This window comes from Indicator indicator, chromosome 10 (genome assembly GCF_027791375.1).
Source record: "Indicator indicator isolate 239-I01 chromosome 10, UM_Iind_1.1, whole genome shotgun sequence".
NCBI classification, from domain to species: domain Eukaryota; kingdom Metazoa; phylum Chordata; class Aves; order Piciformes; family Indicatoridae; genus Indicator; species Indicator indicator.
Window position 1 is genome coordinate 34,476,749 of NC_072019.1, and position 27,923 is coordinate 34,504,671.

The 27,923-nt window shown below is 43.6% G+C and overlaps 1 protein-coding gene across 1 annotated transcript; it reads right to left on the minus strand.

Annotated features, from left to right (window-relative positions):
• Positions 1 to 54: 54 nt before the first annotated feature.
• EPS15 (epidermal growth factor receptor pathway substrate 15) lies at positions 55 to 27,923 on the minus strand. The gene is made up of 13 exons (XM_054384394.1): positions 27,703 to 27,923; positions 21,484 to 21,645; positions 20,724 to 20,921; positions 16,792 to 16,989; positions 16,069 to 16,146; positions 15,052 to 15,142; positions 13,148 to 13,183; positions 12,175 to 12,311; positions 10,245 to 10,314; positions 8,088 to 8,164; positions 6,853 to 7,015; positions 4,181 to 4,359; positions 55 to 1,956 (listed from the first exon to the last, which is right to left on the minus strand). Exons 1-13 carry the CDS (start codon positions 27,871 to 27,873, stop codon positions 1,810 to 1,812), a joined length of 1,707 nt encoding a protein of 568 aa, XP_054240369.1. The 5' UTR covers positions 27,874 to 27,923; the 3' UTR covers positions 55 to 1,809.

Below are 27,923 nucleotides of genomic sequence, written 5' to 3' on the forward strand. Positions count from 1 at the left end.
GCAAAGAGTTCACACTTTATGTACTTAAACTTTATTTATTCATAATTACAGGCTATTGTTAGAATTTTTAAACAAAAGGGATGTCTATAAATAGAGGCTAAATCCCACCCTGAACAAGTTGTTTTAAAAACAAACAAACAAAAGCCCCAAACAACAAATAGTTAAAACTTCATAAAAGTAATGCCATTTAGCTCACAGCAGTGGTTTGTTGGTAGTCTGAGTAAAAGTACTATAGTCAGAGTCAGTAACATGAAATGTAACATCCAGTGACTCAGAAGTGGAGATCCCAGAAAGGAAAGCAGGCACATATATATAATATATACACAGGGTAGCGTGTTGGTCCACTGAGGATACATTTTGAACACAAGGTGAGAAACCAGGTAATCCAGTTCAGTATATGATTGCCAAGATTAGTGTACACTCCTTACAAAGAGGTATAGGTAAGTTGTAACTATTTAATACTTGCAAAATTTTAAGTTACCTTTTTGTTTGTTTTGAGCAGGTGTTTGAATGCTCATTTCCCAGTGCAAAAGAAAAAAAAAGCCCACAACAAACCATCCCAGTCAGGTTATCCATTTTTCCTGACAAAACCTGAAAGCTACCCTCAAAAAATTCACACAACAGCAACACTGAGAGGTAATGGGAAGAGCTTAAATATACTGAAGCATGGCTGAGACCTCCTCTTCTCCACCTCAGTGCTGTGTGTTGAAATGCTTCCATTTCCTCAACAGAAATACCACAGGTTAAAAGTGCAAGGAAAACAAACATTGTTTTTTCTTGATGCTTATGCTGTTGCCATCCATTTTTCTTAGGCAGGGCAAAACTGTTCTTTTTAAAAATTTTTTAATGAAACTGCTTTTCCAGAAGAGAGTTCTTTCACAAATGAACAATAACTTAATTTTCATTAACATTCTATCAATCCTACTCTGAACTCAGTGACCATAAAGAAATCATTTGGTTTAAGGTGCAACTCTCAGTTGGCATACAATAAATTACATATACAGAAGACAACTGTGGTTTAAAAAAAAAGAAAAAGCAGACTACCTGTTTCCCCTTTCTATTCTCAATCCTATTTCAAACTGATCTTAGGAACTCACCAGTTGAGCTGCATATTTCACAGGCAAAAGCGGCTCACATAGCAGTGGGGTCTCCTTGACAGTCATCCTGGCCAACAGCAAGCACAGGAATCTTCAGCTTACTTGCTTTACAAAACAAAACACCAAGTCTGTCTTCAAACCTATGCCCATGCAAGAAAAGCATTAAAAGGTTTCAGAAAGACTCACTCTTTCTGATGTAGACAACGTGATGATTGTTGTTTCAAATCCAAATGCAGGACCTTCCATGAGGAGGAAAAAACCAAAAGAATTTATATTGCATATATATAAAACAAAGCACTCCACAGCTCTGGCATTACTAAAGTCTCTTCAGAGAGGTAAAGGTATCAAATGACTAACTGCTTGATGGGAGACAGCCAGCCACGGCAGAGTAATTGCTGTGTTCACTTTATGCTCAATTACCAACGGCTGGCAGATTACAGTCAAACTACAATCTCACTAACTGTGTTTTAAACTGATTTGTTTACAGCTGGGAAAAGTACTTTGTTCTCCTGAAAACTTGAGAGCAGTCGTATGCTCAGCTTAATAACCAAAAGGATTAAATTTAGCAGAAACATTCACACCACTTCCAGAAACCTCAGTCATTCCACAGTTTCTTGTATACATGTATTTTTCTGATTAACATTTGAATGGGTTAGGTAGTCAGAAAAAGGGACAAAACTGTTGATTTCAGACAAAAATCTTACTCTAAACTTCATGCTTCTGATATTTCAGATTTACTCAGTGCAATAGCCAGTTCCAGGTCTTCTTGCTCTTGCTGTTTTAATCTTGCCAATCTTTCCTTCTCTTCTCTCTCGCTTTCCCTCTTAGCCCATTCAATCATGTCTTCCTCAGTGGAATACTGCATTTTAAAAAGACAAAATAAACCACATTAATAGCACAATGATAACTATCACTGGCCAAGGCCTTGGCATAAGGCACAGCTGCAACTGTATCTATTCTAGTCTTCAAATATTACTTCAGATTAGCTTAAGGTTTAGCTATCAAGAACTGCAACTGAAGCCACCCAACAGATGTATTCTTCTGAAAGATGCCACCTCTCAAAATTCAGTTTCTAAAAAGTTACTGAGCAGAAAATGCTATCTTTTAAATTCTAACTAATCTGGATAAAACCCAGTTTGTACAAGAAAAACTCTGAGTAAATCAGGAGAACATTCTGCAGAACACCCTCCCCCCCCCATCCACACTGTGGGACATCCTGATTTAGCCTGCTCTCAGCAGGGATGATTTTTCCAGGTGACAATGACTGCACAAATTAGCTGTAGAATTTTAATGGTTTTAACTGTGCAGATGACAAACACTTCTAGCACTGAGCAGCACAATAAGGTGACTGTACAGTTAGAAGCCCAGCAGGAACACAGAGAAAGGTCAGTGTGATACAAGGAGGAAATAAAAAAGAACAGATCCTTTCTGAGTATGTGAATAGAATGTGAGCTACCTTTCTGTGGAACAATGATTATAAATCAGAGACAGTAAGGGTATGAAAGAAAATGCAAAAAGATTATGCTACAAGTTGTTTTTATTCAGCATGCCAAAAAAAAAAAAAGTTAAGAGGCAGGTGAAACCCTCAGCTTCTTGGGACACCCCATGTAAAGTCTGAGAGTTACAATGGACTCCAGCTAGTTTTTGCTTTGAGTTGCTTCTGTGGGAAACAGAGCAAAGCTTGTTTTTTCTTCACAGTTCCCTTACTATTTTCAGTAAATGAAGCTGGAAAGTAATACTTTTTTTCCTTTATAAAGATAATTAATATTTTTGCTTTCTTCTCCCCATTTCAGATTCTCTCCTCCAAACTGGCTTCTCAGTCCCTTTAACTAATAGCATTCCAGAAATTTCTGCTACAGTGCAAGTCAGTTTTGAAAGCCTGTCAACACTCACTTTGCTTCAATCAAGCACATAGCTTATTAGACCTGAAAACAAAAATAAGCAGTGTGATGCAGACACTGTAAATGCAGTTTGCATTTAACGTGTGTCCTGGCTTGAGCTCAATCTGCTGCTACTATTCAATCCCATGCTGTGTCATGCCAGCCTCAAACTCCCAAGTGCTGGCTGGAGCAAAGCACCCTGGGGCTTGAAGTTCAGGTTGGAATGTGAGAGGCTTCCTCTTCGGGTTGCTGCTGCCAGTTTCTATGTATGGGGGCTTGGTCTGCATGCTTGGGTGGGGGGCACTGTTTTATGGCTGGCTTCTCCTGCTGCTTCTGCATTTTGCTGCACTTCTCTGCAATTAGGCTCAAGTCATTGTGCACTGGATCATTTCCAGCAAAACTCTTCATTACAACTCTGTCAGCCCAGAGGGGTTTTTTGTGTTACTTTCCCTCCTGTCTGTGTGGGGAGAAAGGTGGGGGGGGCTTGTGAGAGCAGTCTCTGTTAACCTAGGAGAAGCAGGTATGGAGCTTGAAAGTGAGATGATGCCTTTCAACACTCCTACTGGCAAAAGCTCAGGAAAAAAATGAAAATAAATATATAGGCATGCACAAACCTTTAGATTTGCTCCTACTGCTTGGACACCACGCCTTCTATGGAATGGATTCTGGTTATAAAGAGACACTTGCTACTTTTTACTTCATTGTACATCAGTCTGGCATTTCCTAGCTGTTCAAAACTAACCACACTGTATTCATTAAGACACACCACTATGAGGCTTCTGATCAGGATTTTAGTACACTGAAATGATGGCCAAACAGTTGGGTGACAGCTAAACTAAAATCAGACCTTTCAGTTTTAATAGGGTGATTAATATGCTTGTTAGAGATCATTGATATCTGATGCATGCACTGATAAAATGGCTAATGCCTAGAGCCCATGGCTAATCTCCCATTTTCTAAGATCTGGGAGGTTTTCATAAGAAACCTCACAAAAGCAAAGCAACATTGACTACAACATTTCTTGTCAATCTTTTGGTCTAGGACAGCCTCAGCTGTAAAGGAAATGTCAATCCTGTTTTAACTGCAGGTGCTCTCCCCTTTGTACATGGGATATGGTTTACTATCAAATTAGACTGAGGACTTCAGTGTGAATGATTCAAAGCTGTCATTATACTGAAACAAATGGAAAAAGTGTTTACTCACAGTACTGAAGTTTGCAAAATTGTTGGGGTCAGCCTCTTTACTGATGCTGGTGGGAGCAAATGGATCACAGAATAGATCTGCTTCTTGTTCTTTGGGAATGTCTGGGGTGGGGAAAGGCTGAAATGGATCGCTCGGTTTAAAGGAATCTGAAGAGTCTATTTGATTGATAGGTCTTTTCCCTTAGAAAATTTAAAATGGATTTAAGATAGTAGGTAACAACATGCCAAAAACAAAACAAAACACCCAAAACCAAAAAAACACCAAACCACCAATTCAAAAGCTACTCGGAATGCAACCCCAAGTAGTGGAGTTGCAGTGACTTCAGAGGAAGCCAACTGAAAAAATGAGGTTATGGTCCCCAGTTTCTAAAGGAGTGACTTGGGCATGTTAATGACTCAAGAACCCACTCATGTACTACTCAGCTATTTGGGGAGGAGTTTTGAACCCCTATTCTATCAGCACCATATTTCTTTCCTTTGCTTATTAGCTGTCTGTGATCATTCCAGCAAGGCTTTTTTGTTTGGATCAAGTTAACACAGAAACCAGAAACATCTTTGTAAGTCCTCAAAGCACCCTATCCTCTCTCTCTGCTAACACCTGGAATTTCTGAACTTTCTAAACTAAGAGAATGAAAGAGTAGGAGAACAAGAACCCAAGGGCCTATTTTGTTAATCCTTGCCAAAGTAACCACAGATAGAACAGAATAAGTCCCCACTTCTCCTCTTCCTTTTTCACCTTAACCATAGTCAGCTTTCAACAACTTAAGGACATTAACCCAAATACTTTCAAAAAAAGTTTCATCCAACCATTCTCTCCATATGTTACTGCTCACAGAAAAGGCTTCATTGCAAGAGGTTTGACACTTCAAATGGTTGTACTTCAAAACTTGCTTCTGTTGCCACTTTAGACTAAACCTACAGAATGAATCCCAAGTGTTTATTATTTTGTGTATCACCGGTGCAAGTTAGTAAAAGTCTTCTTTCACAGACCGCAGTGATTTAGAGTATGGGATTTACTTAGACACTTCCCAGACAGCTTTGCCACCAGAGCTCTCACTCAATGATTATGTTCTGTTACTGGAAAACAAAGCATGTGGAAGAAGGAACTTCAAATGGCATCTAGGTAATTTTATTTCTACATGTTAAGGATCAGTAAGTGTAAAAATATGAAGTGTACAACCTCCAAATCTGCCCCCCAAAAATAATTAAATGAAGGTGGCTTATCAGTATCTGGAAAGGCAATGGATGTCAGAGCTTGCTGCTGCACTGTCCCACAGCATGACTCCCTCCTGGTAACACACCCATAGGAAAAAGGAATTTGGGGCTAGGCCTTTTCCTTTAGCTTATAAACCTCAAATGTTCCACTTTGTTGCTATTTGGCCCAGAAAGGTCTCTGCTTCAAAAATGCTTATATCTGGTTCCAGGTCCTGCAAGGAAGGTGGTAGCCCTGAATTCTAAGTATCATTCTGACTCTCTCCTGGAAAAACACCCATAGGAAAAAGGAATTTGGGGCTAAGCAATTTTCCTAGCATGACAAAGAAGCGAAGGCTCCAAGCAGACCTTATTGTGGCCTTCCAGTATCTGAAGGGGGCTACAAGAAAGCTGGGGAGGGACGTTTTGAGGTGTCAGGGAGTGACAGGACTGGGGGGAATGGAACAAAACTAGAAATGGGGAGATTCAGATTGGATGTTAGGAAGAAATTCTTCCCCATGAGGGTGGTGAGACACTGGCACAGGTGGCCCAGCCACATCCCTGGAGGTTTTTGCAGCCAGGCTGGAGGTGGCTGTGAGCAACCTGCTGTAGTGTGAGGTGTCCCTGCCCATGGCAGAGGGGTTGGAACTGGATGATCCTTGAGGTCCCTTCCAACCCTAACAATTCTATGATTCTGTGATTCTGTGTTTAAGTTTCATGCTACAGTTTTCCAAAGGACCTTAAGATTCATCTGGAAAGTGTAAGAGGGGGAAAAAAATGATGCAGTAGAGGCTTTAAAGAAAATGAAACAGGACAGAAACTTCAAAAGGAACTCTAGTAATGCCAATCTATGGAAAAAAAAAACGAGAGAGTGAGGAATCTGTTGTAACATGGGCCTGTCACAGCCACAAGAAAGTGGGGTTATAATGATGACCTTTTCTGGAAAACAGAGTGGCTTGTGTCATGGAACAGACCAGAGAACTCAGCTATCACAGAACAGAAAAACCAGCATGGGAAACTGGGTTTATTACTCCTACATGGGGAAGGCTTACTTCTACAGACCTTTGGCAAGGCCACCTGGAAAAAGCCGATCTGAAAACCTGAGACAGTCATTGAATTCATTTTGCTTCAAACCCAGAGGTTTTGCAATAATACAACACTGAAGGCTCACTTTAAGTATAATTTAATGCCACGTTCACAATATACCACATTAGTAACCACTTAATTTGCAGCCATGCTATGTTTTTGCAGATCTTTTAATAGCTACTTTTCCCTGGTTTCTAAATCCTTCATCTCTTCCAAAAATGATCCCAAACATCACGCAAAGTGTAGCTCTGAGGAAACCACAGATGGATTAGGAACAGACTCATTTCCCATCTTGCTCATTCATTCTAAATTCAAACCCTTCACCATCCCCTCCCAACTATTGCCCCACTGCTAACATTTAACAAGCTGATTGTTAACAACCCTTCAGTGTCTTACCAGGGGGTGGTGGACAGGGCCTTGTGGGAGTTCCTGTTTTGGGGGGCAATGCAGGAGGAACATCCTCGTTTTTAGCTGGTGGCTCCTCAAACACGTTTTTAGTTATGATCATGTTGCTGACAGAACCTGATGTGGATTTGCTGAAGGGATCCTCATTGTTGGCCTTCAACAAAGAACAAGAGCAACACACACATTTACAGTGCTGGACTTGCCTTCAGCACAATAATGCAGCACTTAGTTAGAACTGAAGTTTTGGACTAAGACAAAACAAAACCACTTTTGTTTTTTACACCTATCATCCACGTAACTGCAGAAGACTGAAAATCAAGACAGCTCCATGATGGTGTGTCTGTTTAGGCTAGATGCCTCCAAAAAAGAAGCCACAGAGTTGAGACCTGCAGTGTCCAGCCCAGTGGGTCGACACAGGCAATAGTGCATTGCTACCCATAAATCCTCCACCTTTATACATCTGCCTGCAAAGTTACTGTCTTGCTCTTTCTTCCCTCTGCTCCTGGGAGAGAGACTCTCCTGTCTGGTAACAGTGGGGGACTATCCCAGGCTTTCTTGGCCTCAGTAACACTTTTCTTTTCCTGTGCAATCTTGACCTGTTTAAGCCTAATGCCAGGGTGAAAAGAGGGGTTGGGGGGCAGTTCAGGCCTGGCCAGCCTGAAACCAGCCTAGCAATGGAGAGGGGGAAGAAAGAGCCCCGAGGTTTTTTGGTGAACCCCAGGTGGGGACAAGGGGAGTGTTAGTTTTTTTTGATCTGGTGTAAAGGAACTTGTGTGTTAAGATTAGACTGGGGATTTCTTTGAACTTTCTATGCTTTGCTATGCTCCCCACTATGCTCTGTAGTTTTTGTAGTCTCTGAATTGCTTTTCCATTTAACCTTTCCATGACTCTCCAATCCATTTGTGTGAGCCTTATTCTTCTGAGCAAGAGAGCAATCTGTCCTGCTTTGAACTAGGACAGTGAGTGCAAGTAAAACTTGCAAAAGCAGTTTCACTCTTAAACTTGGCCAATTTTAAAAATAAGAATTATGACAGCACTTCAAATGGAGAAGCAATACTTAGAAAGCCACAAAGGTGACCCTGCATTCTTCACACTGGAATTGCAGGACAATTTACTATGAAGTGGGCCATTAGCAGTTCTTAGCAGTGGCCAAACTGTCCCAAAGCTGCTGTCTTGTCACTGCAGAGTTTCAAGCACTTCTACAAGTAGCAGTAGCTTCCTGTTACCTTTGACAGGGACCTGAAGTCAGCAAAGTCACTTCCAAAGGATTCACTTCCAAACAGAGAGGCAAAGGTATCTGTAGCTAAAAACACAGAAATCAGGCAAACAGAATGAGAAGTTAAATATGAAAGGGACTGAAAAAATCCCACAACAAAAAAGCAACTGTTCCACACCCTGCAGGACAGACTAATTCAAGTGAAATGTTTTATGAGTAGGTTAAGAGAGGTTCTCCTCCCCCTCTACTCTGCCCTGGTGAGGCTGCATCTGGAATATTGTGTCCGGTTCTGGGACACTCAGTTCAGGAAGGACCTCAGGGAACTGCTTGAAAGAGTCCAGCAGAGAGCCACAAAAATGATAAGGGGAGTGGAACATCTTCCTTATGAGGAAAGACTGAGGGAGCTGGGGCTGTAGCTTGGAGAAAAGGAGACTTTGGGGTGACCTCAATCATATTGATAAAGATGTGCAGGGTGAGTGCCAAGAGGCTGGAGCCAGGCTCTGCTGGGTGATGCCCAATGACAGCACAAGGGGCAGTGGTGGAAGCTGAAGCATAGAAGTTCCATGGAAACATGAGAAAGAATTATTTCCCTGTGAGGTGACAGAACACTGGAGCAGGCTGCCCAGGGGGGTTGTGGAGTCTCCCTTTCTGGAGATACTCAAGACCTGCCTGGATGTGTTCCTGGGTGACCTGCTCTAGGTGATCCTGCTCTGGCAGAAGCTTGGACTGGATGATCTCAGGAGGTCCCTTCCAGGCCCTAACATTCTGTGATTCTGTGAAATAATGCCTCTCCTGAGCAGCGAGCCATTCCAAAGAAACACTGACATTCTGGTTTGCTACATTAAAAAAGTTCCATTCCACTGTGACTATCATTCACACTAGGGGATGCTCTGCCAGGTATGGGTACACACACAGGTATTTTTGTGTGCATGCACATACACAGACCTCGGTGTTAAACAGAAACAAGGGGTCACTCTAGACTGCAGACACTTGTGGAATCGAGTATCGAAACCTCACAGGCTCACAGGATGTTAGGGGTTGGAAGAGACCTCTGGAGATCTTCGAGTCCACCCCCCCTGCCAGAGCAGGACCAGAGAATCCAGCACAGATTGCACAGGAATGATGTGGGGCTTACAAGTCCCCAGAGAAGGAGACTCCACAACCTCTCTGGGCAGCCTGTTTCAGTGCTCTGTGACTCTTACAGTAGGGAAGTTCTTCCTCATGTTGAGGTGGAACTTCCTGACCTCCTGTCAGCTCAGTCTAATTCAGCAGCAGCCTTTCGTTCTTATGTGCCTCAAAGTATGTCAGAGCTGCTAGTGTGCTGTGAAGCACAAGTGCCCTATCCATACCAGTGCCCACACACAAGTGTCCTGTCAGTATCAGTGCTCACTTCTGCATCTCTAGAAAATTACTTCTTTTCCTACCATTAAACTGAACAGGTTTACAACCTGAAATCACACCAGGATTCATGTTTTGGATTATCATTTGTCATTGCATCTTGGGAAAACAGGAGATCAGAGTCTCCCCTAAAACCTCTTTAACCCTCAGATGAGAGAGGGTCACAGCAAACAAAAGGAGCAAACTTTAGCAGTATAGCTGGTGCAGAAGCAGTTGTTCTACCTTTTCTAAGTACAAAGCTAGCTTGTGTGTTACTAAAACACCCTAATGGGGAGCAGTACAAACCCTTCACACAGCCCAGACAGGAGCTGGGGCTGCTTAGTTTGGAAAAGAGGAGGCTGAGGGGAAACCTCATGGCTCTCTACAACTACCTGAAGGGGCAGTGTGGAGAGGCTGGCACTGGTCTCTTCTCACAGGTAATTAGTGATAGAACAAGAGGGAATGGCCTCAAGCTGTGACTGGGTAGGTTTAGACTGGACAGTAGGGAGAATTTTTTCAGGGCAAGAGTGGTCAGGGATTGGAATGTGCTGCCCAGGGAGGTGGTGGAGTCCCCAAGCCTGGATGTGTTTCAGGGTGGTTTGGATGTGGTGCTTGGGGCTATGGTTTAGGGGTGACCCTTGTAGAGTAGGGTTCTGGGTTGGACTTGGTGATCATGAGGGACTTTTCCAACCTGAATGTTTCTGTGAAATTCAGGTAAAAGCCTAGAAACAAGAGTAAGCAAAAGCAAACAAACCCCAACTCCAAGAAGTCTGTGTATCATCTGTTTTACCTAAATCATTTGATGCAGCAACAGCTGTTCCACCCGGAGCAAAAGGGTCGTTCTTCTTCGAGATCTCTGTCTAAAAATAAAAATAAGTCTTTGGGAGGGAAATTTAGGCTTCATCTTACAAGATTCCTCATTCTGAGAGCACAATCACAATTTATTTCAGTTTAGAAATTTTAAATATTGTGGAAGTAGCTTTTATCAGCACCAGTGAACAAGCTTGTTAACAGAAACTCCTCAAAACCTTAAAACCCTTAGTACTTTCCTAGGGCACAAAGAAGCTACAAAACCTTTAACATGCTGAGTAACCACTAATGCAATGCTTAAGAATATCTACCACTCTTTTTGGGCTCAGATTTCTACCACCACAACCATCTTCATGAAGGTGTAACTGCAAGATACCAACACCACAAAGGTGCCTTAAAGTATTCCACATGAATGCATAACTTCACCTGATCTCCAGAATCCACTGCTAAACATTCCCCCCGCCAGCTTTTTTCCCCCCCTTCTCTTCTGTACTCTTATTATCAGAGTGTACTGTGGCCAAGAATTGCTTCTAGCAGAGCATCAAGACTTGGGAAAGAACAGTATTGAAGATTGGAGAAAAGTAATTGAAGGCTGGAGGTGTAGGCTGTGTTGTATAGTATGACCCAGTGATCTGTCAAACGTACACCCCACCCAGAGGGACACCACCACTGTTAGGTGCAATGGTTTCTCACTGTCTTGGCTGTGCTGGGTTCCCAGCAGGCAGTCTCTGCAGCCACTTGGCTCCTAATGCACAAGCCTATCCTTAATTTTTGTGTATGCATACAAACTGAAGAGAAGCAGCCCCAGGCAGGAAAGGAGGTGTCAAAAGGAGATGAAGACAAACTTAACACCATGAAGAATTTCAGCTTCCTGGTTTGCTTTGTCTGTCAGCCCTAAATATTACCTCATCTTCACCAGGTTCTGTCTTCTATCAGAGACTTCATGCCCAACTCTACACTTGTTATGGGCTCAAGACTAATCAAACAACTGCTTGGCTACAAAGTGAAAGCAGCTAAAAGCTACACCCCAAGTACACCTGAAAGAGGCACATTCAGTTAGAAGTAATCCCCACATGATGAGAGGGCTTCAATGACTCTTATGGAAAAAACCCCAACAACATCCGAACAACAGACAGCTACAGAACAACTTGTCTTCTCAGAGGGGAACCCCATACCCACCTCAGATTTCAGACAAGATACAGAACACACTTATTAACCCTGTAAGCTTCTCAGGCAAAAACATCATGTCTTGACATATCTTGGTCAGCTTAATCTTGGGGGTTTTTCAATGTTTAAGTTCCACCAGCTACCAAGTGAGCTTAGTTCATTGTTCTCAAAGGTTTTTAATATGTGGAGCAATGAAGCTCCCCACTGAAACATTTATAAAATGTTTTCTATTTAATCATAGAATGGGTCAGGGTTGGAAGGGACCACAAGGATCATGCAGTTCCAACCCCCCTGCCATGGGCAGGGACACCTCACACTACAGCAGGTTGCTCACAGCCACATCCAGCCTGGCCTTAAACACCTCCAGGGATGGGGCCTCAACCGCCTCCCTGGACAACCCATTCCAGGCTCTCACCACTCTCATGGGGAAGAGCTTCTTCCTTATGTCCAAGTCTGAATCTCCCCACTTCCAGCTTTGTTCATTCCCCCCAGTCCTGTCACTACCTGATATGCTAAAAAGTCCCTCCCCAGCTTTCTTGTAGCCCCCTTCAGATGCTGGAATCTGAGTGTTTCTAGAAAATAGGACACAAAGACAAGACAGAGCCATAGGGTAAGAAGCAACCTTCTATCTGTATGATTTCTAAATATCAGTTCAGTGTTTCCAATCATGGTGTGCAAGTGCCCCAAACTGCTTATTTTGCCCAGATCATATCTAGAAGTTAAAGGTTTGTTACCCAACTTACTGTGGTATTATTACTGTTGTCTGCAGTGCTAAATGGATCAGTGCCAGCAGTCACAAAAGGATCAGTGGGAGATTGTTTGAAAAAACAGTCAGCTGCAAAAGGATCTGAACCTTTGAAGGGATCACCACCAAAGGGATCTAAAAAGCAAACATCTCATTATCACTTCTGCTGGCTTTACTTAACTTGATGTCTTCAAAACGAAACATTACAGTGCTTTTTTCAGGCTGCAACAAGGTGACACATCTGAGACCAAGGATCTTTGAAGTGTGAACTTCGTCTGTGAATAAATTTGTATTTGTGATTCAAAATATTAAGAGAAGCCAAAATTTTCTGCACATCACGAAAACTTGGGATTGTGCCAGTGGTTCAGGTCCAGAATAATCTGAGCATATAGGTGCTTGAACCAAGCCCTTCCTTTTACCCTAACAATGAAGAATCTTTCGAGGGTTCTCTCAACTCTCCTACCCTTCTCTTTCCTTCACTCTCCCCCCCCCCCCCAATTAATGTTTTGTTATTTGGCTGTTGGCACTCACCACTGTTTTGCCATAAACCTTCCTTCTGGCCATTTTGCCTTTTTTTGTCACCAGTGACTCCATTCAGGACCAAGCAAATAATGCAATGGTATTGCCTGTGCAGCCAGCCTGAAGAGAGGCTTCCCACCTTTTTCAGTGTTTGGTTCTGAAGAAAGTTGGTAAACTGAGAGCCTTCAAAAGAGTACTTGGCATGGAAAACAGGCAGCAAGAGACTGAGGCCTTCTGTTCTCCACCTTCACATACCTGAATCCCAACTGAGGATGCTTCCAACAGCTGCTCTGAAAAGCTTTAACTCAACTGGCCTGCTGCTACTGCCATGTATTTGTCTATCCCATGGGCATATCCTACAGCCTAGCCACCTTTTTTGTGATGGAAATGTGATAATTTTCCTTAGTGGGAATTATTTAGAACAACACATAAGAAGTTACAAAGTTACTTACCAATTTTCCCAAAAGGGTCATCTTTGAAGGGATCACCTGTTGCGTTTGAGGGTTTTGGTTAAAAAAAGGAAAAGATACTTGTCATGAAGCATGCATTGAATTGAAGTCTTCTAGACACAAACTCACTTCTACAGCTTGAATTCAAAACTCTCAGAGGAGCAGTTTCCCTCTTTGCAGTGGTACTCCAAGAGCTAGCATTACATGAAGCAAATATTCATTAAAAGCAGCACTTTACCCTGGTGAAACACAGAAGCAGCCATCCCAGAGATGTTTCTCTTGGCTGCTGTCCATAAACACCCACAGTACACTATTCACCACCACAGCAATCCAGGCGAGCCACTGGTAGAAGCTTAGCCCCAGTTTTAATTAATTCATACAAGGCACCATGCATCTTAGCTCCTCAGTGTTACTGTCTGTACTGCAGGCAAGGGCCCAGCTGCATCAGTTCACAGGGTGTTAGGGGTTGGAAAGGACCTCTGGAGATCTTCCAGTCCAACCCCCCTGCCAGAGCAGGAGCAGAGAATCCAGCACAGGTCACACAGGAACACATCCAGACAGGGCTTGAAAGTCTCCAGAGAAGGAGACTCCACAACCTCTCTGGGCAGCCTGTTCCAGTGCTCTGGGACCCTTACAGTGAAGAAGTTCCTCCTCATGTTGAGGTGGAACCTCCTGTGCTGGAGTTTACATCCATTGCCCCTTGTCCTATCACAGGGCACAAGTGAGCAGAGGCTGTCCCTTCCTTCCTGACCCCCAGCCCTCAGATAGTGATAGACATTGATCAGATCCCCTCTCAGTCTTCTCTTCAGACTAAACAGCCCCATGGCTCCCAGCTTCTCCTCACAGGGCCGTGCTCCAGTTCTGCTCCCTTACTTACACCTGAGAGACAGGGGTACCAGCTCTTAGCTGTAGGTGTCTGCCTCTGAACACAGTGAGCACACAAAGCCCAAAAGGGTGGCTACCAACATGTAATTACCCTTTTCCTCTGAGAGAAAGCCCTTGTCATGTGCTCTAAGTAGGAACACCAACAGAGAAAAAAAAGAAAAAAAAAATCAAGCAAAATCTAGATGGAAACATTCAAGCTGTTTTAAATTTAATTTGTTAATGAAAATTATTAAATCTGCACCGACATTCTTTCAAGAAGCCAAATCATCCAAACCAAATTTTGTTTATTTTAATTTTGATGTGGTATGAGCTAAACTGATCAGCCCACATTGATTCTGAAAGCATGTAAAATCATTGTAATGTGGCTGAAAACATCTGCTTCAGGAGCTCATCCAAATTACTTCTCCTTCTCCAAGCGGCTCCATATAGACAGACCACTTCTTCCAACTCAAAAAATACATAAATTAAAGCTGAGCAACAGCATTTTTAAGTGGCAAGTGCTTAAAATAAAACATAGCACTTCCATGGCTGAGCAGATGGTGCAGTTCCACATTACCTTTTCCTGAGTGCCAAACTCACCCTAAGTAGGCCACAGCCATTCATTCTCCACCACCCACAGCCACCCCACACCACAGGCTGAACCTTCAGCTGATCTGTTGGTGGAGCTGTGCTGCAAATCACATTAGGGACACCACATGCATCACAAGTATGCCCACACCTTTAAGACCAAAAGGCAGCTCAGGAGGCAGAGGGGCAAGGCAAGCACTCAGGAATAGCAGGAAGGGAAGGGTGCCACTTTCACAGCCATTCAGAGAGTCCACAGATGAAGGAGGAAGAAATGCCCTGGAAAGCTCACTCCTGTCACTCCTACTTTCGTAATGCTACTGGCTCTACACTCCTGTCATTCAAACATCTTAACCTATATTCTATAAAGAACAGCTCCAAGGGGAAGATTAGTCTGAGATGTGTTTGCACAAGACCTGTTTCTGCAAATCTGCACTTAGAAAGAGAAGTTTACTTACTGCCAACAAAAGGGTCAGACTGAAAGAACTCTAAACTGCTTTCAGAAACCAGATCGGGCAATGGATGAGATTCAGCATCAAATGGATCTTCCTGGGCAATGCAAAAGAAGTAGAGAAAGGTATTAATTGTTAAAGACCTACAGGATGGAAAACACTTCTGTCATCTTGTGTTGCCACTTAGTAGCTTCTTAAAGCTAGGGAAAAAAAAAAAAAAAAAAGAGACAGCTAGAATTCTACGTGGCTCATCAATCACAGAATCAGAGACTCAGTCAGGGTTGGAAGGGATCTCAAGGATCATCCAGTTCCAACCCCCCTGCCATGGGCAGGCACACCTCACACTAGGTCAGGCTGGCCAGAGCCTCATCCAGCCTGGCCTTAAACACCTCCAGGGATGGGGCCTCAACCACCTCCTTGTGCAACCCATTCCAGGTTCTCACCACTCTCATGGGGAAGAACTTCTTCCTTATGTCCAGCCTGAATCTCCCCACTTCCTGCTTTGTTCCATTCCCCCCAGTCCTGTCACTACCTGATATCCTAAAAAGTCCCTCCCCAGCTTTCTCGTAACCCCCTTCAGATACTGGAAGGCCACAAGAAGGTCACCTCAGAGCCTTCTTTTCTCCAGACTGAACAGCCCCAACTCTCTCAGTCTGTCCTCACAGCAGAGGTGCTCCAGCCCTCTGCTCATCCTGGTGGCCCTTCTCTGGACACCTTCCAGCATGTCCATATCCCTCTTGTAACAGGGGCTCCAGAACTGGATGCAGTACTCCAGGTGTGGTCTCACCAGAGCGGAGTAAATGGTGAGATACAAGAAGAGTTTTCATTAACTACTTGCTTGCTGTACCAGATGAAATGTTTTCAAGACCTCACACTCTAAATAAAAACAACAAAAACCTGACAGTTTTCTTTCTCTGTGGTTCTCTCTGGTCCCTTGCTTGTAGCAAGGGACATGCTACAAGCCTGAAATGGTTTCAGTAGCTTTAATTTATTTTTTCTTCCCCTAGATCTGCATACACTCACTTTTTTGGTACCAGTTGCAGCTGGGGTCTCTTTTTCTTCTTCCACAACAGAGGTTGTTGTTTCAGGACTATTCCGTACCTATAGAAGGGTAAAACAGGTGAGGAGAACAGGATTTTAAGTATTAAATAGCTAAAAGAATACACTGAAGTATACTTCAAGAGGTTCACACTTTAACAGAACACACTGGTGCTCCCTGGGAAAGCTTCTGAAAGACACCACCACAAGGTAGCAAGAGTCTACTTGGGCATACAGAGGGTCATTCAAAGGAAGACAGCTTGAGATTTTCTGCACTATTCCTGTTGGTGCAACAAGAATGGAATAAGGAGACAGCTGTTCTCCTTTACTCTTAGTTCTACTATTCAACTTGAGGTATTTTTTTCATGTATGTTTCCACAGCACATTTTTATTGCCACTTTCCAGCCAAGCTAAATTTGCCTCCTCCTCAGTTTATCAACTTTCAGACTGCAGAAACAGAGTCTTGTGTCCCCCCAGCCCGAAACACAGCCCCGTGTCCCCACCCAGGAACACCAGAAACACAGTGTCCCCTCCTTCCAGGAACACAGTTCCCCCCAGCCAGGAACACCAGAAACACAGTGTGCCCCCCAGGACACCCTGACATTTCTCCTGGTGCAGCTGTTTAAAAACATGCTCAGTCTTGAGCCATTAACTTATTCCAGCTGCAGAGCTGCACTGCCTCACCATCAAGCAGACAGAACTACTCACTGAAGACACACAGTTCATTTGGTCATCTCCTGCTATGCTTTCCCCTTCAGCATTCTCGTTGAGGTTGGTGGTTTCGCTGCTGCTGTTGCTCAGGCTGGGCTGATCCACAGCTCCGTTAACCAGAGCATTGTGTGGCTTAGAGTGCCAACCAAATTGGTTATTTTCCACTTCTTTCAGCTCAAGAAGTTTTGTCTGCACCTGTAAAACAGAAATAATTGTGTATGCATGTGATGGTTTGAAACTGTCTTTTTAATTTTTCCTTGCAAAGTTCAGAACAGAGAAAGTGAAAGAATGTAAATAAGTCACTATTGGGTGTAAGAAAGCAAAATAACGATTGTTCTAAACACTTCCATTGGATAGATAGAAATGTTTAAGAACTATTACCCAAAACAAAGTAGGCACTCTGCACATTCTGCGTTCGGCAGTGGGGGCAGTTGCTGAGCTGTCTGGCTGCTGTTTCTTCTTCTCTTCTGGCTGAAGATAACACACTGACCTTGGCAGCTAAGTTAACAACTTTCTGCTTAACAAACTCTGCTTCTGTGTCCAAGGGGGGTCTGGGGGGGAAGCTCCTGGGAGAGAGAGAGGCCCCTCTGGGGAGGGTCCCCTTTTTGGGGGAAGCAAAGGGAGATTGGTTGTGCTTTTTCTGTTGATTGTATATATATTTGTAAATGTTGTGAATTTTGTATATTTGTATATATTCATTGCATTTCATCGTAGATTTTAGACTCTGCTTGTAAATACAGCTTTTCATTTGCTTCCAGACTGGGCTAGCCTGGTCATTGTCTGTGGGGGGGAATTTCAGCTCACACTGACACAATGCATCAGTTTGGCAGGACACCGGATCACAGGATGTAAAGGGTTGGAAGGGACCTCAGGAGGTCATCGAGTCCAACCCCCCCCTGCCAGAGCAGGAGCAGAGAATCCAGCACAGGTCACACAGGAACACATCCAGACAGGGCTTGAAAGTCTCCAGAGAAGGAGACTCCACAACCTCTCTGGGCAGCCTGTTCCAGTGCTCTGGGACCCTCACAGTGAAGAAGTTCCTCCTCATGTGGAGGTGGAACCTCCTGTGCTGGAGTTTACATCCATTGCCCCTTGTCCTATCCCAGGGTGCAACTGAGCAGAGCCTGTCCCCTCCCTCTTGACCCCCAGCCCTCAGATATTTATAAGCATTTATTAAATCCCTTCTCAGCCTTCTCCTCCCCAGACTGCACAGCCCCAGGGCTCTCAGCCTCTCCTCACAGGGCAGTGCTTCAGGCCCTTCAGCATCCTTGTAGTCCTCCCTTGGACTCTCTCCAGCAGATCCCTGTCCCTCTTGAACTGGGAAGCCCAGAACTGGATGCAATATTCCAGGTGAGGTCTCAGCAGGGCAGAGTAGAGGGGGAGGAGAACCTCCCCGGATCTGCTGGACACACTCCTCTGAATGCACCCCAGGACCCCATTGGCCTTCTTGGCCACAAGGGCACATTGCTGTCCCATGCAGAAGTTGTTGTCCACCAAGACTCACAGGTCCTTCTGCACAGGGCTGCTGTCTAGCACATAACCATCTAGCTAGCATATAACCATCCCCTCTGAAATGTAAGGCAGAAGATTTGTCTGAAAGTCTGATTTCAAAAGCAGATGCAACAAACCCACATTCCTTCAGTCGAGGAGTGCAACTTGAGACTTGAGCCCCAATGTCATTCAGAAGAGATGCAACATGGCTGTTGAAGGACAGACCTGAGAACCTTCCCTGAGAACCAGGGAAGCTGCCTGCATCATTGGCAGTATGGAAATTTGTTGCTTTGTTTCTACCCAAACTGACAAGATGAGCTGCAAAGCTTTCAGGGCTTTCTTCCTTCAGTTTTGCTTGGGGCTTTTGGTGGAGGAAGTGCTCTGGAGGGTGTTGTGGTTAGTTACGTGTTGGCATATGTAAGGCTGCCTCATAGAACTTTCAACTTCCAAGAAGGAAAATTACAAACCATTATCATCTCTTTCATCGCTTTTGAAGGCCACAAACCCTGGAGTTTATCTTCCTAAGCAGAGGGTTACATTCACATGCTACTGTTTCAGCAACCTGCTTCATGAAGGAAGGGCCTTACAGCAAATTTGTACAACCTGCCACCTATAAAGAAATTCCTTGATCTGGTGGATTATGCAGAAGGAGGGACATACAGCACAGGTTTAAGTGTCTAAATTCCACTGACTTCTGCTAGGTCAGTCACCTTAATAGAGTTTTCATTTCCTTGCACATGTCATAAGCCAGGTGGCAAAGACAACACTGAGAGTCTTTCAAATACACTGTTCTCAGACCAACCATTAGAGGCTGGTACCTAAAGCACAAATGAACACCTATTGTCATTATTTGTGAGTCAAGAGCAATAAAATCAGGAGTCCTGATATAAAACCTATTAAAGAAGTTTGTAGTACAGTCAAGCACACTCAATGATCAGCCTCCAATCTGTACACTACAGGGACCTCTTACTACTATATTAAACCAGCACAAACCTTCTCTTCACCTGCAGGGAAACAATGGAAAACCCATTTGTTTATTTCTCAGTTTCTAAACCAAAAAAGCCAAATTCAAAATTTATGAATGTGTTCTAAGGCTCCTTGAGTCCTGTGTCCAGTTCTGGGCCCCTCAGTTTAGGAAAGATGTTGAATTGCTGGAGCATGTCCAGAGAAGGGCAACGAGGCTGGGGAGAGGCCTTGAGCACAAGCCCTTTGAGGAGAGGCTGAGGGAGCTGGGGGTGTTTAGCCTGGAGAAGAGGAGGCTCAGGGCAGACCTCATTGCTGTCTACAACTACCTGAAGGGAGGTTGTAACCAGGAGGGGGTTGGTCTCTTCTGCCAGGCAACCAGCACCAGAACAAGAGGACACAGTCTCAAGCTGTGCCAGGGGAGGTTTAGGCTGGAGGTGAGGAGAAAGTTCTTCACAGAGAGAGTGGTTGGCCATTGGAATGTGCTGCCCAGGGAGGTGGTAGAGTCACCATCCCTGGAGGTGTTCAAGAGGGGATTGGACGTGGCACTTGGTGCCATGGTTTAGATAGTCATGAGGTTTAGGGTGACAGGTTGGACTCGATCTTTGAGGTCTCTTCCAGCCTTCTTGATTCTATGATTCTATGATTCTAAGAAAGTGTTCTTGCATGAACACCAGCGGGGGGCGGGGGGGAAATCAAGAAAATGCAATTGTTAGCAAGTTACAGACATGAATTGTGCGAAATGACCAATCCAAAAATCAACCATTTCCAGGGTTCAAAATTAATAGGAAGACTTTTCATTTTGTTTTTAACTTGGTAACAAGGTCATTCTGGCTAATATGCCAGACAGAAGGCAAGTTAGAGAAGGAGAAGAATGATGAGGAAAGGGTGTGCCAACCAACATCACTGAAGTAATAAATCACTGCTTACAGACAGGACCTAAAAGGTTCCTTTAAGGCAAGAGCTGACAGTTCAAAGCACAGTGCTTAAAAATGGGTTTTAAGCTTCTCAGTGTCTAGTCTCAATCCAATTTAGTCTTGCATTCACCTCACTTTCCCCCTTAAACAATGCACTAAGTAAATGTTACATTACTCATTTTACACTAACTTCACACCAGTTGAAGATTAGTGAGAACATGCCCCAGGCACAGCTGGGGCAGAAAGCTTAAGTAACCACTGGCCAGGATTTAAACATGCCTCATCCATTCTGCATGCATTACATTAAGACAGATTATTCATGAAGTCTAATCAATTAATCCCTTTTTAGTAACAAAACTTGGAGAAAAATCATGAAGTACCTTGAGTCACCCTCTAAGAATCCTAACAACTACTGGCACAGAACACAAATGTAAGCAACTAAAGACCAGCAAACAGTGAAGAAAGAAAACACTTTCCCCTTAAAGAAAACCACACTAAAGGTTGGCAGCTACAACTTTTTGGGGGAAGGGGTGGGGTGTGTCTTCCACACTGCCTTACTGAATTGATTTCCTGTTGTGAATCCTGCAGATGTTGCTGAAGAGGTCCCAGCTGTGCTTTCCCAGACTCTATGCAATGCTCCAGCTCTGCAGTTTCTTGCTGCAGGCGACTCAGCTCCTCTTGAGCTTTGGTCAGTTCATCTTCATATGCTGAAATCTTTGATTCCTGGCTTGTTATTTCAGCCTTCAGCATAGCAATCTAAAGCATCAACAACATTTCAAAAGCCAGGCAAAAAACCAAACCAAACCCCACCAACATTTCCAAATACCATTATTTATGGCCAGAAAAAGAAAGAAAACCTTATAGCTATTGTAGGGATTAGACCCGAACAAAAGGTTAAGTCTCTGTTGGTTACAATCAGATCACAGCACTCTGTTTTCCTGAGCAACACGGATATTTCTAACATTGAAAATATCATTTTAGACCTTGAAAAAAATACTATTGTTTTATATTAGATAAAATCCACATCATTATGATTTTTTTTTAAAGCATTAAACACATCAGTCCCAGTAATTAATGCTAACTACACTTGGCAATCCTGCATCACTTGTTTGCACTCACCCTTGTGTGCAAGTGTCTCAGCATATTGTTGACACACTGATACTAAAATAGGAGGTTACTGAAGTGAGTGAACAATTCCTATTCTCAGTTGGGCACAAAATCCTGACACACAGCATATTAAATGTTTTTTCCTGCCCCCACAACTCAGACACTGCAAGGCTGAATTCTTCACAATGAGGCCTAAGCCCCCAGACCTTACCAAACGGGCCTCCTCTGCACATTTCTGCCTGATATCATTCAGCTGCTCTTCCAACTTGGCCTTCTGCTCATCCAGGTCATTAAGGATTTCCTGTGCCTCCTGCTTCTGAGCTTGCAGCTTTTGCAGGTTACTGCTCTCCTGCTTTACTTCGTCCTGTAGATCCTGTAACAAAACAGAGGAGCTTGGTGCTTGTTCCCTCTCTTCTCCTAGCCACTCAGCTGCAGCATAAGCTGCAGTACTGGTTCAAAGCATCTTCCAAGAGCTAGCATTTATGATACACCAGACAAGGCAGCGTTCTCTGAGTCTACCATGCAAAAATAATCAAAACTAATCAGCTTGTTTGGGGGGTTTCCTTCAGTGATAGGAACCTCATTGAAGGTTGTGCATCAACACATTAACTATTCCACTCAGGATCACAGGATGTTAGGGGTTGGAAGGGACCTCTGGAGATCCTTCAGTCCAACCCCCCTGCTAGAGCAGGACCAGAGAATCCAGCACAGGTCACACAGGAACACATCCAGACAGGGCTGGAAAGCCTCCAGAGAAGGAGACTCCACAACCTCTCCGGGCAGCCTGTTCCAGTGCTCTGAGACCCTCACATTGAAGAAGTTCTTCCTCGTGTTGAGGTGGAACCTCCTGTGCTGGAGTTTATATCCATTACCCCTTGTCCTATCATAGGGCACAAGTGAGCAGAGGCTGTCCCTGTCCCTTCCTTCCTGACCCCCAGCCCTCAGATATTGATAGACATTGATTAGGTCCCCTCTCAGTCATCTCCTCTCCAGACTGAGAAGCCCCAGGAGAAGGTTGGTGTTTCATTCTGAATTTAAAGTTGTCTTTACTCAGGCTGCTACCTTGCCTCTCTCCTGTGTTTTAGCAGCATGCTTTACTGAGCTCCTTAATAACAGAAATTCTTGATTCTGCTCCTTCCCCGTTCAAAAACATTGCCAAAAATAGGAACTTGTTTTAGCAACACAGTAAAGAACCAAACTGATGCATTATTAACCCAAATCCCCTCCCTTCTAGAATATTTGCAAAAATCAGCCAGAACCTGAATTTTCCACATAACAGCACTGACAAGAAATGCAAATTGCATATACAGCAGCATGGCATCTTTTAATTTATGAAAGACCAGTAAGCATGTCCCAGGTGTTCCAAGTAACATCACATGGAAACTAATTCATTTCTGAGCCACAGGAACCTCAACAAACTGCAGGGACAACACTGAGAAAAAAAAGGTCAAGAAATACTTCAGGAAGAAGAAAGAATCAAGGTCAAGAGGAAAAGATAATACAGGGAGATCAAAAAGGATTAATACAAAAGGAAAAGTATCAGATGAAAAAAGAAGATTGCAGCCTGAGAAAACATAGCAGTTGAAGGAAGAATCATGAACAACAGTTAAAAACTAATAGAGAGAAAATCAAGGAGGATAAGAAAACAAACTGCCATGAATTTCTGATTAGATCATTGTGTGCTGCTCTAAGCTAAGACCCTGTTGTCCTTTCTTAGCTTGGTTTGGGTTTTTTTGGTGAGGGATGTATTTTACCCATCTGTGCTAGCACCTTCAGAAGATCAGGCTGAAGAACTCCAGCTAGAAATAGAAAGGCATATGGTGCAGCAGACAGATGCTAAGGAAATAGGAAACCTCAGGATAAATGGAAGACTACCTAAAGGGAGAGATTAACAACAACAAAGGAAAAAAACCACCACCAAAAACTCCACACAAACTGCCTCAAATCAAACCTGGAGCTCATGAAAGGGTGTATGAGTGATGTACAGCAGGCAAACCAGGTGCATCACTGGCTATTTCTAATCCATGAAAGAAAAACCTCCTACAGCAGCTACTAACTTCGATAACTGGGGCGCTCTTGATCCACTCTTTTTTTTTCACACCAATTTGAAAAGCCAAGTATCAGCTGGCCTCCACAAAAGCAGCAAGGAAAAAAGTAACAGCTTAAAAGAGATTTCAGTCTCCTTCCTCCGAAAGGCAGCAAGAATTCACATGCACACAAGCTAAATACAGATCACCTCAAATCTCACTGCTCCCCCACCCCAATGTCTGTCCTAGGCACAGCAGCACTGTAGAGACCTGACTGGGCCTGATGACTCCCAGGAAAAAGAAAAGAAAAAACCCAACCAAAACAAAAATACCAAACACATTCATACAACCACCCCAAAGATTAAAGGCTGATTGGTTGATGCCCAATGACAGCACAAGGGGCAATGGTGGAAGTTGAGGCATAGAAGTTCCATGGAAATAGGAAGAATTATTTCCCTGTGAGGGTGACAGAACACTGGAACAGGCTGCCCAGGGGGGTTGTGGAGTCTCCCTCTCTGGAGATATTCAAGACCTGCCTGGATGAGTTCCTGTGTGACCTGCTCTAGGAGATCCTGCTCTGGCAGGAGGGGGGGACTGGATAATCTCTTGAGGTCCCTTCCAGGCCCTAACATTTTGTGATGCTGTGAAGTAAATACCCAAGTGAGGAGAATACTCAAAGATGCCAGGAAGCAAACCAGGCTCTAACTAATCTTTGATTTCAAAGAACACCCTCAGCAGAGAAGCATCATCTTAATGTTCAAGCACTGAATGAGATTCATAAATGCATTTGAGGTGGCACAAGCTAACACTTTGATGATAATAGTAATCCTGGCATTAGATTTATGATCATTAATCCTCCATGCTAACTTAGTATAGGATGAGGAAAGTCTAGAGGTCTGTATTTCCCAGGGAGGTGGTGGAGTCCCCAACCTTGGATGTGTTTAAAGGTGGTTTGGATGTGGTGCTTGGGGCTATGGTTCAGGGGTGACCCTTGTAGAGTAGGGTTCTGGGTTGGACTTGGTGATCCTGAGGGTCTTTCCCAAGCTGAATGTTTCTGTGATTCTGTGATTTGCACAGCCAGCCAGTGGATTTAATAGCTTGCTAGTCTGTACTTCACCAAACAACTCAGGTGCTAAGAACTGTGAAGCCTGAAGGAGCCACTTTCTAATGGCTTTGGTGCACTGCAACAACCATAGAACAGAAAAAATTCAATGCTGAGTGGGATACTTGGAACAAATCTGTTTTAAAAAGCCTCAGGCCAACAGGAGGATTAAAAGCCTGAGGGAGAAAACCAGAAATATTCTGGAATATTTAGAAGGCCACAATCCCAAAATACTGTTAACTTCTCACCTCCTTCCTCACCCCTGCCCTCCTTGAAGTAGCGTCTGCCATGCAGCTCCTTTTCTCCCCAGCTGATATAACCATGTATTATGCTCTGTTCAGGAGTTACAAGCATTTATTATAAAGATTTCTTGACAAAGTTTCATTGTCCCACTGCAAGGCAAAACAGACCTTTTGACTTCAGCTGGGTAAAATTCTAGGGCAAACCTAACTGTTAGAAAGCCAAGAGAATCACCACTTATTTGCAGAGTCTTAGCAGACAGACTGACAAACCATGCCCATGGATTTGAAGCACGAGATGGAAGATGAGAGCCTTGTGACTGTGTCCAAAGCCCACTGCCTGAGGCAGTGTTCTAGCTGCTGGAGCTCCAACACTTGTGGCTAGAAGAGCTAGAGATGAGAGGGCAAGGAGACAGCCAGGTAAAGGCACTGTCAGATGCCACTTGGTCAAAATCTTATGCTGTATTTACACATTAACTCTGTAAAACAAAGTTCTCCACTGCCAAGAGGGGCATTTTATATCTGAGTTTGTTACTCTGATATTTATAGGAAAATGCTAATCCAGTCATAGAGAAAGCTAAAAAAATGGTGTTTTAGAAGTTTCTTACCTCTGGTAGTCTGCCCATAACTAGAGCAGCAAAGACTAGGGGGGGATTTTTCTTAACCAGTTGATCATGTAGTAAGTATATTAAAACCTAGCAGTTCACTCTGCTTTCCTTCCAAGCCTTTGTCTTTGCTTTTTAGCATTTATTTACACACTATATAAATTATGGAAAAAAAAGCTGTCATTCTTTCCCTCCTGCCATATAAATCAGTTTGTTCCATCTCAGACCAAGGCTGTATTTGAGGTTATAACTTGTGCCCACAAAATTAATTCTGGTATGGGAAACCCTGGCACAAAATGAGCTTGATCCAAGGTGTCAGGTTAGAATGCACTGGTTTTACACAACACCTTTAGAAGTGTCACTGTTAGAATAAAACCAGAAGGAAGAAAAACAATAACAAAAAACATGATTACAAGAGGCATCTGGACATGCTGGAAGATGTCCAGAGAAGGACCATGAGGATGAGCAGAGGGCTGGAACTCCTCTCCTATGAGGACAGACAGAGAGTTGGGGCTGTTCAGTCTGGAGAAGAGAAGGCTCCAAGGAGACCTTCTTGTGGCCTTCCAGTATCTGAAGGAGGCTACAAGAAAGCTGGGGAGGGACTTTTTAGGGTGATAGGACTGGGAGGAGTGGGAAAAAAATAGAATTGGGTAGATTGAGATTGGATATTAGGAAGTTCTTCAACATCAGGGTGGTGAGACACTGGCACAGGTTGCCCAGGGAGGTGGTGGAAGGCTCATCCCTGGAGGTTTTTGCAGCCAGGCTGGATGTGGCTCTGAGCAACCTGCTGTAGTGTAAGGTGTCCCTGCCCATGGCAGGATGGTTGGAACTGGATGATCCTTGAGGTCTCTAACGATTCTATGATGTGAAGATCCTTAGTCTATCACCACTGTTCTCTGAAGTTCTAGAAAGCTTCCTGAAACATGCAGGTCCTCTAAGATTTGGGAGCAAGAAAGAGACCAGAGATAAAAGGGCCACCAGCTTAAATAAATGCTGCAGCCATTTCCTCTTTGATCCTGATGGTTGCTTTTTTTCCTGACAAGCCAGTATAGACTGCTCCTTCTCTGCAGACTGACAGAGTTCTGTAACTCTCTGTTTAAGAAGGGACAAGCAGCCTGTGTGATCGCTAAGAGGTTAAAGACCTGAGATGGTTGCTTCCATCATGACTGCTCGAGATAAAATGACTTTATTGCTTCTGTGATGCTGCTGATCAAACACTAAACTGAGGTAAAAAGCTATGGGATGACACCAAGGCTGTAACATCAAAGGGAAGGGATTTCTTTAGCTCTATGCACCTTTTGGACAAAGGCACCAGAGCACACAGCCTCCACACACACACAGGTTGAGGACACATCAACAAAAGCATTATCTTGTGTGCAAAGCCAGGAATCCCCACAAGGGTTTTGCAGAGTGTGAAAAGGCAAAGCGCAGAGCAGGGACAGAATCACAGGCATAGGCAACTCCTGTGTGCACTCCTGCAGCTGCTGAATCTGGCTGCCATCAGGACTGACAGGCCAGCATCTGATTAGCATCTGAAAGGTCAGACTATTAATTATCACCCTGGCTTTAAGGATATTAAACAGCCAAGCCCAAAATTCAGAGACGGTTGTAACACGTTGGCTCTTCTGCACTTTTACTTTATGTCAGGCAGGAAAAACCTTGCATTTGCTCTTAATCCAACAAAGATTATTTAAAGTAAGGAAAGATTCCTAAAATAAACGTAGACATAAATGTAAATGATCAGACATCACACTGAAGGTTTTTTTTTCTGAAAGCAGCAACTCCAGCTGCTTTTGCAGCTTGAAATTCAACTGGAATATTGCTTTGCAGCATTTTATTCAGAGCCTGGCTAGACTGTAGCACCCTAAACACTGATGCTGACTGTATCATGCTTAATCCCTGTAAAGCACTTGGAAAAAATTACATTTCCCAATACTCTGGAAAGTCAATGTTATCCTTTAAAAAAAAAAAAAAAAAGAATCAAACAGATTATTTTTCAGATTCACTTGAGGCAATATTCCCGCCAAGCTGGTAATTACTGTGACTCTTAAGAAGCAGCCCCATATAGAAGCCCTTTTAATTCAGCCACTTAAGTTTACTGATTTGTACTGCCACAGTGTCTTCTTCAGTTTTAATTATACATTAGAGAGCCTTGCTAAAACAAGCAACAACCAAAAACAACCCCAAAATCTGGTCTTTTGTAATATTTTCCATTTACAACTTCATGCAGGCTACCAGATCTGAGAAACTGGCACACAGATATAAATACAGACACCTATACCAACCCACATTTGTCTAGAAAACACACTTCAGACTGCTTTCATTTTCTTAGCCACCGAGATTCTTTACACAGCACTAAGTGCTGTGATCTGAAAAGGCTCAGCAATCCCACTGCCATTAAAGCACCACATGGGGCAGTTAGCAGGTGTCCAAACAGGAATTTTGTGTCTTATTTACCTGGACCTCACTTGTCCTCTGCTTGATGGTATCTTCTTTCTCCTTCAGGTCTTGCTCTACATTATTCTTTTCCCTAGAAGACCAGCAAACAATGCAAGAATACTTCAGAACATCAGCTACAGCAGGTACAGTTATCCAGCCCCCTAAGCCTGCGTCTCTCTTTAAATACATAGCGGAACATTAAACACAAAGGACGTGAGGGAGTTCTGCTTCCCAGATGA